The 12,934-nt window shown below is 40.2% G+C and overlaps 2 protein-coding genes across 2 annotated transcripts in view; one reads left to right on the top strand and one right to left on the bottom strand.

Moving 5' to 3' along the window:
• The window catches only part of LOC106083243 (gustatory receptor for bitter taste 66a), a 219,330-nt gene that overhangs the window by 158,915 nt on the left and 47,481 nt on the right, over window positions 1–12,934 (bottom strand). The gene's annotated exons all lie outside the window — the stretch shown is intronic.
• LOC106083247 (valine-rich protein-like) lies at window positions 1,724–2,899 on the top strand. Its single transcript, XM_013246159.2, has 2 exons — window positions 1,724–1,777; window positions 1,913–2,899. Exons 1-2 carry the CDS (start codon window positions 1,769–1,771, stop codon window positions 2,897–2,899), a joined length of 996 nt encoding a protein of 331 aa, XP_013101613.1. The 5' UTR covers window positions 1,724–1,768.

The following is a 12,934-nucleotide window of genomic DNA, read 5'->3' as shown; positions in this document are numbered from 1 at the left end:
TAAAGAAAGTGCAATACATATGAGAATACATGCCGGTTAGAGCGCGCTCTATTCGTATTCGACGTACATAAGACAAGTCTTATGAATACAGAAAGTGACAACTAATATGACATGTCTTACTGTCTAATGGCAGATTTACAAAGGACAGGTGTTGATATACCATACGAGCCTGGAGATTTGTTAACTACGAGCTCCACAAGGACCTCTTTGAATCCATGTGATCGAAAAAATATATAAGGCTTCGAACAGGATACACTTTCAATCACGGGGGTGGTTGATTGTTAAACGGCAGGAAAGAATTTCCTGCAAACATTTCAGCCAATAGATAAGCCTTATCAGTGAATAACTCGCAGGCACAGTCAGCTACATTCGGCTCTTTAATATCCGTGTCGAGTATGATGCAGATTGGTCTATATTTGGATTAAGCTGCCATATATACCGATTTAAGTTGTTGGAGCTACAAAAGGCACATTTATCACACGATTTTGCCAAAATTTGGCACAGGGACGTTTTTTAAGCAATCAGTGTTGGTCAACTTCCGTCCTGCGTATGGCTCAGATCAGGCCATATTTAGATATAAAGTACAGGCCAATCTCCCGATTGAAGAACTCTCCCATTAATGGAATATTAATTACCGCAATTTGCTGTAATTTTGTAAAATTATATCCCTTCTTTCTGGAATATCGTGCAGATCCCCGAAAATGTTGCAGATATGACAATATTTGGATCTAACTGCCATATAGCCCGATTTTCCAATTTTCGGTCTTGAATCCGTACTAGTACTGTTTTCTACCTGACCAGTGAATAAGTTAGACCCATTGACTTCCATGACCAGTTTGGTCCAGATCGGACCATATTTTCATACAACTGCTATGAAGTCATAAAAGGTACATTTTTCACAGGATTTGGATGAAATATGGTTATTGTGTATATCTGAGTTAGTGGTATCCAAAGTTCGGCCGGGCCGTACATTATTCCTATTACTTGATTTTCTTTACTAATGAATTTCATTCAACGTAAATCTTTGAGAACACCATTTTATCAAAGTTCTCCTTAAGAATAGGCTTCAAATGCTCATTTTCTGTTAAGCTATATCACACATCACATTTCCACGGTTTTCCATTCCATCATCAATGGATTTTTTGATGCTAGTATGAAATTAGATATACCTTCAAAAACAGCGAGATCATATTTATGATTTTCGCAAGCAATGATGAAGGCCGTGGTAGTACTTTGGTTCCAATTTTTGCAGAATATCAGTTTTCAAAATAACGACTATGAACAGCAAGCACAAATGCAACTGAATTTTGTTTTGAATATTTTTTAACATTGTTTTACAGGATTTTTGTGGTTTGTTTTTAAATAAATTATTTGAAGCATTACACATGCCACAAGAGCCAAAGCCAGGAAGTGTGTGTGAACGGAACAACCATTGGATATGTAGCCAACTCCAGGCAGCAGATATAGGCGATATGTGGAAGCTAGGCAGGCTAACTGTTATGACGGCACACTACTGTTACACTTTCTCAACAGTTATGTTAGCCGTAGAGGTGTGCGATGTCTGCATGTCTGTCGGTCTGTCTGTCCGATTAAGCGAACGCTTTGACTAGGTGGTTGAATGTCAGTCTACTTTCTTGAATAGCAGCCTAGCGCCAGCTATCACCTATAAAAGATTACAACTCCTCTATGGCTGCATCAGTCTCAGTTCGGATCTCGTTGAAAACGCACCCAAGACATTAGTGTGATAATTTCCTGCCACAGCTCAACAATGCGCATGGTAAGTGGTAAACTATTAACGCCTTAAATTAAACGGAAATGTTGTTGAAAAAACTTTAATACCAAGTTTTGACTTTCATTTCCTAGAGTCTTAAAGTTTCATAACTCCACCATCTATAATTGTTTTTAATTACAGTTTGTGTTTCCTTGTCTCGCCTTGTGCTTGGCTATGGTCATCAGTGCCGAGGAAGCAGCTCAGTCTGATAAGACAGTGGAAAAGCGTGGCTTACATTTCGGAGACCATGGTCATCACCATCATCATCACCATGAACACATCAAGACCATAACCATAGAGAAAAAGGTTCCCGTGCCCTATACAGTAATCAAGCATATTCCCTACACGGTGGAAAAAAAGGTACCCTACGAGGTCAAGGTGCCAGTGCCCGAACCCTATGAAGTCATTAAAAAGGTTCCAGTGCATGTCAAGGAATACGTCAAGGAATACGTCAAGGTTCCCAAACCTTATACCGTGGAAAAGAAGGTACCCTATGAAGTCAAATATCCTGTGGACAAACCCTATGAGGTAAAGGTACATGTACCCCAACCCTATGAGGTTATCAAGAAAATTCCATATGAGGTGAAAGTGCCAGTACCTCAGCCTTATGAAGTCATTAAGAAAGTACCCTATGAGGTCAAAGTAGAGGTTCCCGTACCCAAACCCTATGAAGTCATCAAGAAAGTACCCTATGAGGTAAAGGTGCCCGTAGAGAAACCCTACCCCGTTGAGGTGCCCAAGCCTTATCCCGTGGAAGTTGAGAAACCCTACAAGGTTATTGTGGAGAAAAAGGTGCCATACGAAGTGAAAGTGCCCGTGGACAAGCCTTACAAAGTTGAGGTGGAAAAGCCCTATCCCGTACATGTCAAGGTACCTGTGCCCCAACCCTACACTGTGGAAAAGAAGATACCCTACACAGTGGAGAAAGCCATACCCTACGAAGTAAAGGTACCAGTTGAGAAGCCTTATCCCGTTTATTCAGAGGTCAAGGTGCCAGTCCACAAGGAAATTCCGGTAGCTCATAAATATCATGTTGAAGTTCCCATTTTCGAAAAGCATGAAGAGCATGGAGGTGGTGGTGGTGGTGGTGGACATGAAGGCCATGAGTCCTATCATCATCATCACTAGTAAGCCAACGATCTCTTCGAAACCAAACTTCATAAGGCATTCAAGTCTCAGAACCATTTCAAAAAAATATCTTCCAAATGCCACAGTTTCTCCAAAGCACAGAAAGCGATTACAAGTGAAAATCAAAATTTGCGACAAAACAACTCTCCTAATTGCAAATATTGAACGCAAGCACCGTTGAGCTGGACGGTTCACTAAGAAGAAGGAAATGAACGAGAAATCCATGTTGAGGATAATCCTAAATCCTTTTGAGGTTTTAGGCTAGAAACTATTTCATCCAAATGTGATGTTGGAGTTGAAAAATCAATTCTCTGATTGTTGCTCATCGCCTCATCACCTTAGAATTAAACCAAATGTATTATTACCTTATATTTAATACTCATGTTGACATTGTAGCTTAAGTTTTATTTTTTCTACCCCACAAAAATCTAAATAAATGTTAAGTTAAAAAAAAATAGAAAGAAATCCATTATCATGGCAGGGGAATGAGGTTAGGTTTCTGAACATGGCAACCAGACACATAATATTTGTGTTTTTATACGTCTTGAGCACTTGAAAGGCGCATTTACCATCCGATTTCACTGAAAATTGGAACAGTGAGTAATATCTCGATGTTCGATATTTAATATCCCGACGTTCGTGCAGAATATGAAATTTGGAACATAGAATGGTTTTAGATCCCTATAGTTATCTTGCCCAATGAGCTTTAGAGCGGAATTTGTTAGATACTAAGGTTTTGAGCTCATGGGAATATGAAAGGAATTTGTAGCATACTTCAATAGGAAAAACTCTGGGTGCCATATTATGGGCGGGTGAGAGGGCTATATGGGGGATTTAGAGTAAAACTCTAATCTGGCATTTAAAATTGGAGAGAGGTGTCTGAGAGCTGCCCCACCACCAAATCATTCCGAGCAGGCATGTCGATGTGTTAAAAACATATCTACGAGTGTGAGTACCAATTGAATCTTTTAGAAGTTTTCTCCACCTTCCCAAGAGCGGAGTACCATATAAGACTCCTTCCGATTTATTTGTCACGTCAGCCGGTAGAAAGCGCAACTCAACGTCGAGTTCAGGTCTAAACGAGCTTTAGGTCTAAACCATAACATACGGTGCCTCAGCAGGTTTAGACCATTCTCGAAGTCCACACCTTCTAAAACACAGTGAGATTTTTAACCCAAGCATTCGGCGTCATAGGCGGACATGATAATCTCTGCACCACGGTATCCTCCAAAAAAATAAAAACGTATAAAATTTAATAATTAACATTAATGTTTTGCTTAGTTTGCAGTAATTTTTATACCCAACACTGAAGATTTTGTAGTAGCCAGTCATAAAATAAACCAGTCTCAACACTGGCTGGCTTCTCTATATATGGCACCCGATTCAGAGATGCCGCCTTCAAACCTTATGACGCTGGTTGAAGCCGCTTCTGTAGGGAAAGGAGCCCCATTGTAGGAAGTGATGCTAATACACATCACCAAATATGGAGAAGTTCGGATGTAAACGTAAGGGGTGAGCTGCTTATTGAATATAAGTTGTAATCTGGCGATTTGTAATGAAGGGGATAAACCGACCTTTATTACCAGGAACAGGCAGGAGGTACTAGATATTACCTTTGTATCGGAAGATATAAGTGGAAGAATATGCGACTGGGATGTGTTGGATGACCGCAGCTTCTCTGATCATCGCTATATTAGTTTCAGCCTTGGAGAAAATACTGCAGAAGTGGTCCCTCGGCTAAACAGAAGAAAGCCGGATTGGGATAATTAGCGGCACAAACTCTGCACGTCTATCCCTGCTAGACCAGAAAAGGAAGTGGAAACTATGGAGGATATAGACATAGTGGTCAAGCGAATCACGAAGGCCCTAAATGACTCGCTTGTATTAGCATGTCCTAGTGCGAAGCCAAGGGGCAAACAGCGACCGATAAGTTGAAATCTGGAGATTTGTAATAAAGGGGATAAACCGACCTTTATTACCATGATTAGGCAAGAGGTACTAGATATTACCTTTGTATCGGAAGATATAAGTGGAAGAATATGCGACTGGGATGTGTTGGATGACCACAGCTTCTCTGATCATCGCTATATTAGTTTCAGCCTTGGAGAAAATACTGCAGATGAGGTCCCTCGACTAAACAGAAGAAAGGCGGATTGGGATAATTTGCGGCACAAACTCTGCACGTCTATCCCTTCTAGACCAGAAAAGGAAGTGGAAACTATGGAGGATATAGACGTAGTGGTCAAGCGAATCACGAAAGCCCTAAATGACTCGCTTGCATTAGCATGTCCTAGTGCGAAGCCAAGGGGCAAACAGCGACCGCCATGGGGGACCCCAGAGCTGGTTGGTCTAAGGAAGGACTGCAGAAAACGCATCAACAAACCAAAAGCCTCAATAGCACCACACGATTGGGACATCTATAAGGCTGAGCTAAGAAAATATAAGGGCGAACTTCGAAAGGCTCAGAACAAATCCTCGGTAGAATTCCGTAGCTCCGTGGAGGATACATCTGAGGCCTCTAGACTAAGGGAGATTATTTCCTCGAGACCTATTACGGTGGGGTATATTCAGAAGTCAGAGAGTGTATGAACAATGTCTAGAGAGGAAACATTAGAACTACTCATTTATACACATTTCTTCGGGAAATTCTCCATTGGACAACGTGGCGCCAAATGAGGTTGTCACTGGTATGCATTCGTCGGAGGCTATTAGGGAAATTGTATCTGAGGCGAAAATCCTTTTGGCGATAAGAAGTTTCGACTTCTTTAAGTCGCCAGGCTCTGATGATGTATCACCCGTTGAATTACAAGCTGTGTCTGATAGACTGGTATCCCTGTCTAAGGGGGATATACTCTGCTTGTATCAGAATTTCATACATACCTGTGGGATGGAGGGACACGAAGGTAATTTTCATTATAAAAGCAGGAAAACCCTACCACACAAAGGAAAACTACCACACAAAGGTAGCTCCTATTAGCCTGTCATCCTTTATGTTGAAGCCTCTTGAGAGGTTAATAGAAACATATCTTAGAGCAAAGATCACTGGAGATTGTTTGTCGCGACAGCAGCATGCAAATAGTAAAGGCAAATCCACTGAAGCAGTGCTTCACGACCAAGTCGGCCAAATAGAGGGCTCTCCCGCTGTCAAGGAATATACAATGGTAGTATTTCTTGACATTGAAGGTGATTTCAATAATGTAAAACCGACGTCAGTCATGAAGGAGCTGGTGTTTCTAGGCATAATCTCTACCGAAAGAAAGTTTATTCATAACTTATTTACTAAAAGATGCGTTATTGCAGGCTTGGGATCTGTGGATCTAAAAAGATGGGTAAGCAGAGGAACACCTCAAAGAGGTGTACTGTCTCTTCTCCTTTGTAATATAGCCATCAACAATACATTATTGTCTCTGGAAGAAAAAGGTGCTGATGACGTGGTAATTGCGGTTAGGGAAAAGTTTCTCAGCACTCTAAGAGTAATACTTCAGGAAGCTCTACGTGCAGCAGCAACGGTGTTGTGGTCTGGTGGACGGCGCTTTAAAAGTCCACCTACTGCCGAATCCAAAGGAAGGCTTGTTTGTGCATCACAGCCGCACTGAGGACGACACCATCGGATACACTGAATTTAATGCTACATCTTATGCCTCTGGACTTTATGGCTACCCAAATTACATCGGCCACTGGCGTGGGGTTAAGGGAGCTTTCTTATTGGTCATGTGGCGGCTACGGGCACTGTGTTATCTTTGATACAATATCCGATGTTCCAGGCAGTGTGGATTACACGCTATCTAAGCTGCTTTTTGATAAAAAATACTGTACCACTATTCCTGATAGAACCAATTGGAACTACGATATCCCTAGTAGCAGAAGTTGCATAGTCTTCCATACGGATGGTTCCAAACTAGACCACCAGGTGGGCTTTGGGGTGTACTCTACAGATCTAGAATTGGTCATATCGTAAAAAGTTACCCGACCACTGCAGTGTGTATTAAGGGGAGATGCTTGCAATTAAGGGAGTGGTGGGATGGCAAAGATATAATGTCATCACGACGATTGGCATAAATATCTTCTCAGACAGCCAGGCAGCCATTAAATCCCTGGAGAACGTATTTCTTAACACAAAAACCGCCCTCGACTGGAGCAGATCTCTCAACGAGATTCTCTCTCTCTCTCAACAGTTCAAAACGCACCTGTTCTGGGTGCCGGACCCGCGAGATATCCCAGGAATTGTAAAGTGGTCGAACTTGCGAGACTAGGAACTACCCTATGCCTCTAGCAACATGTAAGCTAAGTTTTCAGGTCCAGTCCCGAAGGACATCGAATGATAGATGGTCACAAACAGGGGCTGTGAGCATTCCAAAACTATGTGGCCTAATCTACACTTCAAGAGGTCTATTGCTTTGCTGTCAATAGCTAGAATAGACGTCTCAGTCATTATGTTCGTCATGACAGGTCACTGTCTAATCGAAAAATATGCTGACAGACTGAAGGTTGCCTGCAACGACTATTGCAGAAGCTGTGAGGACATCGAAGAAGAAGAGACTAAAGAACACCTTCTGTGTGTGTTTCCCGCACTAGCAGTCAGAAGGAGTTCCACTTTAGGTTCTCATTTCTTTAAGAACCTGTCTGATTTAGCAGATGTGAACCTTTGCCTGTTATTGGGCTTTTTAAAGCGACCTGATGGATGGTTCAACGGTAGGAACTAGAAGGCATCTTTTTTCTTCTTCTTCCGTTCCTGTGGTATCACAATGGATGAAAACGTCTGATGGCAGACTGCCACTTAAACCTAACCTAAACCTTACCTACACCCAACACTGAAGGATGGGTTCCGACCCTATTAAGTATACTCGTATATATTTTTTATCCTCGTTAAATCACGTCATTTCCATTCTACTGTTGAAACCACGCTACAGTTATTAAAAATTAAAGCAATGAGCTGAAACTTCATACAGATCCTTTTCATACATAGGTTAAGTGGATATAGCCGTCATATAGATCGATCACCACATTTAGGCTCTTATGCCCATGAAAGATGGATTTACTATCCGATGTGATTGAAATTTGGCACAACGAATTACGTTTATATTCTTAACATCTGTCGAGATCATACTATATTTGGGTATAACTGCCCTATATCGATCGCCCGATTAAAGTCTAAGGCACACGGAGGCCACAATTATTGCCCGATCCAGCTGATATTTGGCGCTGTGAGTTTTCTTAGGACCACCGATTTCGATGGAGCATTGACCATCCTTATTAAACGGACAATATCTTGAAATGACCCCCATATAGACCGATCTCCTGTTTAGAAGGCCCATAGAAGCAGCATTTATTACACGATTTCGCTGAAATTCGCCAAGGTGTGTTATCTTCGAACATTCGACATCGGACTTTGGTCCAGATCGGATAACATCTTCTTTTTGGCAACATTAAACAGCTCACGCACGTTTCGTGTTTTGTTTCACTGTGAAACATCTTCAGGTTGGTCTATAATTCAACCATCAATTGTCTTAGAAACGAATAACGAATAATGTTTAGAAAGTTAATCGCGAACTTCTTTCATTTTATGGGCGAAACTCATCTCTGGCTAAATGGGTACGTAAATAAGCAGAATTGTCGATTTTAGAGTGAAGATCAGCCAGAAGCATTGCAATAGCTACCATTGCATCCAGAAAAAGTCACAGTTTGGTGGGGTTTATAAGCTGGTGGCATCATTGGACCGTACTTCTTCAAAGATGATGCGAATCGTAACGTAACTGTGAATGGTGAGCGCTATCGTGAGATAAAATCCACCGTTTTTTGGCCAAAATGCGAGAGCTTTATTTGCATTACTTGTGGTTTCAACTAGACGGTGCCACATGCCACATAGCACGCGTAATAATGGACTTATTCGGCGAGGCGAGTTTGGTGAACATTTTATTTCACGTTCGGGTCCGGTCAATTTTCCGCCTAGATCGTGCGATTTAAAGCCTTTAGACTATTTTGTGTGAGGCTATGTTAAGCCCGCTTCAATTGACGCATTGGAAGACAACATTGAAGCATTTATTCGTGAGATACCGGCCAAAATGTTGAAATGGGTATGCCAAAATTGGACTAAGCGGATGGACCATTTGAGGCGCAGTCACGGTCATTGCACCGAAAATGGGCTTCGTCGCTGCACACAATGATGAACGCGATGAACTTTCTTAACAGAGCACGCCTTTTGATGATAAAATTCAATAATTTGCTAGCGTTGTTCGTTTGTAAGACGATTCATGATTTTATTATAGACCAAACTGAAGATGTTTGATAGTGAAACAAAACACAAACGTGCGTGAGCTGTTTAAACTAGTGTTGTCAAAAGGACAATAGATAAAAATCACCATTTACCTTATTGAGCCTTAGTCGAATATTTTGAAGTGTTAAAGAAGGAATGACGAGTTTAGTATACACTCATCCCATGGTGGAGAATATACAAATATTGGGTTGCCCAAAAAGTAATTGCGGATTTTTCATATAGTCGGCGTTGACAAATTTTTTCAACGGCTTGTGACTCTGTAATTGCATTCTTTCTTCTGTCAGTTATCAGCTGTTACTTTTAGCTTGCTTTAGAAAAAAAGTGCAAAAAAAGTATATTTGATAAAAGTTCATTCTAAGTTTTATTAAAAATGCATTTACTTTCTTTTAAAAAATCCGCAATTACTTTTTGGGCAACCAATATTTTCTTAAAGGGAAAACTTAATTCCATTTAATTATTTTCAAAAAAATTTCATTGATTTGTTTTCCATTTTTTAAAAATCTATCAGCTAAAAAAACTGAATTCAACAAATCCAACTTAATGTGTGGTAAATTCCAATTTTTGTAATTTTTCTCCCTATGTGGTGAACTACACCGTGTATAAGAGGTAAGCTAGAGAAAATTTAGAATACCAAAACGAAGGAAAAACAAATTTCATACTCACCCTCATCCATCGTTTGCCGAAGAACGCATTCACGCTTTGTTCATTATTCGCAAAGTAAAGCAAAATAACAATGACAAGTAACGGCAAACAGCGAACAAAACATTGAAGGGAAATCCAAACAAATCATTAAAAGTACAAAAGAAACAAGACCACAAAAAAAAACACGACTGTTGGTCTGTTGGAGAAGGGTATGACGTCAATACGCGTTGATGTGGCTTGTGGCTTGAAGATGGGGGGTGATAATTAAATTTAAATGAATTTCTATGGCGTTATCAAAGGCCTTTAATGGTTTTATTGCAATTGTGCGCTGCTGTGATTATGCATGCAGCAAGTGGTTTTCGTTATTTGATGGGTATTGAACACGTTTGTTGGTAATTTCTTGTTTGGACACACAACCGCCAACAAAACAAAAACCAAGAGTAGGAAGTTTTGAATGCTACCGCGAACACACCGTGCCACTTAGGCTACTCCCGATGGCAACATGCTGCCGCCGCCGCCGCGTTGGTGGGATGCGAAAAAAAATCCCAAAACGAAATTGAAAAAGTAATAACAGACCGACTAACAAAACATTAACTCGATTTCCAGCTGAACGTAAATAAGGATTTCATAATTTTTTCTTTAAATACAAATGCCAAAACTTGTTTTTGCCATGATTTTGATTTAATGTTGCAAAAAAGAGGGGCTGGTTTTGTTGTCACCAAATCAGGTTGCGTCTTTATTTCTTGTTGTTGCATTTACTTTACTTTTGCTTTAATATTTTAACTCAATCAGCACTTTGGGAAATTCCCCAACTCATCAAAGTCTTAGCACCAAAAACACTTTAAATATTACACAAGTCACTTGTTTTGTAAAGCAATTTAACAACTTCAATTTTTATTTACACTAAATTTACAGAAAAAGCGGAGAAGTAAGATTTGGAACTACGACAACTTGTTTTCTATGTTTACCTACAGCTGTTTAATGCCACTCATCTAACTGTCAAATTGATAGCTCTCTTCAAAAAACATGCTCTCTCCACCACCCTCGCTATCCTCTGCCAAACATGACCCATAAATTCTGGCTGTAGCCATACAAAAGGTTGGCATATGACTTTTGACATTAGCATCGTAGTGAGAAAACCTAAAACGTGTTGACATTAAAACAAAGACCGTTAACATTTTTGTTATTGCAGTCATGCGCCATAGCACTTAGTATCCACTATAAGCAAAGAAGATAACAACGCACACACATACTCAAACTTAGTGGGGGATTGTTGCTTTTTTTGAGATTGAGTGAGCTCTAAACACGTGATGGCTTTTCAAAGAGCAACATGTTGAATTGGTGGCTTTTTGTCTTTGCTGTTTTGAATTTCTCTTTAGTTTTGCTATAATGTTGCTTATCGTTAAGTGTTGCACAACATGTTGATAACCAAAGACAGGGCAACACAATAGAGGCGTTACATTGCTGCTTATGTGAAAATGTTGACATACATTGTTTCTAGGGTTAGTTGGAGAATCATTAGGTTATTAAATGCACATATCTCTGTGCATTGTTTTCGCAATACCAATTTAATTTTATATTAATATAAAAGTTAACAAGTAAGAGCGCTTTAACCTTTAACTGGTTACGTGAGAAAATTTTGCGTACTTTGTTACGTGTTACTAAATTTTACACCCATTTTTAAAAATAAAAATTATAAATTTTTTTTTTCTTTATAAAACACATGTTTACAAAATCTTGTCAAATTCTATGATTGTGCACTGCACTCATACACCGACAATTTTTAACCTATGTGGCTGAAAGTTTGCATGTCTATTTCTGTTGTGACTGTCAACACATGTGCCTATTATGGTCCAAGTTCCGATTTGGTTAAATTCCAAATCGGAATTTAACCCGATGTATGTAGCTCCAGTAACAACCGATCCCCCGATTTAATTTCATTAGCCTCCAGGGGGCGCAATTATTATCCGATTTGACTGATACTTTATAGGTGGTGTTTTGTTACGACCTCCAGTATTCGTGCTTATAATGGTCCAAGTCGGTCTATAATATTATATATAGCTCCCATATAAACCGATTTACAATTTGACTTCTTGAGCCTCTAGAGAACGCAATTTTTAATCGGTTTGGCTGAAATTTTGTACGTCGACTTAAAACATATGTGCTAATTATGGTCCAAATAGGTTCATAACCCCATATGGCTTCCATATAAACCAATCTCCGGATTAAACGTCTTGAGCCCCTAGATGTCGATTTTATTGTCCGATTTGTCTGACATTTTGCACGCGGTGGTTTGTCATTACCGCCAACTTCCAAGTTAAGTATGACCCAAATCGGTCTATAACCTTATATAGCACCCGTATAAACTTGTCTCCCGATTTGATTTCTTGAGCCTCTAGAGGGCACTATTATTATCCGATTTGGCTGAAATTTTGTACGATGACTTCCGGTAACACTTCCAACATTCATGACAATTATGTTCCAAATCGGTGTATGCCTTATATATGTCCCATCGGGACATAGCCAGATTTTTTTTTGTTTAGTTGATATTTGATTATTTCGGATGTGTGTATTAATGTTACTAAATACTACTTAATTTTCTATGACTTAATTCATCATCCCGTTGGTAACACCTCGAAATATGCGTCTAAGACCCCATAAAGTAAATATATTCTTGATCGTCACCCAAACAGTGGTGTCAGAAATTCCCATAATAGCAGCGTGTTTTCGAGCCGAACGCCGGGGAAAACGTTGAAGTCCATTTCTGGTCTTAGCGACACTTCCACAATCCCGAAATGAGTTAACACAAGATAGAATCGAATTATGGCCAGAAACTAATCAGTGAGGAGGAATGTCAAAGCGAGTGCGGAAGCCACGTTGCGTAGCAATAAGTAAGCGACTGTTAGAAAGGAAGCTCTCGACGGCGAAGGTCCTTTGCTCCCTAGACCTGAGCATGTTGCCATCATTACCGGAGAGCGCAACCAGTTTGGGGACTTCCACCTCCTCCCCGCCCAACTCACCGCTCGGAGTTTTTTCAGAAAAATTTCTCTGACTCACCCTGGGAGGAGGCTTTCAAGGAGGCTATTAAGAATTGACGCCGTTATAAAATATTTGTGAAA

This window comes from Stomoxys calcitrans, chromosome 4 (genome assembly GCF_963082655.1).
Source record: "Stomoxys calcitrans chromosome 4, idStoCalc2.1, whole genome shotgun sequence".
Classification (NCBI taxonomy): Eukaryota; Metazoa; Arthropoda; class Insecta; order Diptera; family Muscidae; genus Stomoxys; species Stomoxys calcitrans.
The sequence above is the reverse complement of the archived record's forward strand: the minus strand, read 5'-3'. Positions and strand labels throughout refer to the sequence as shown.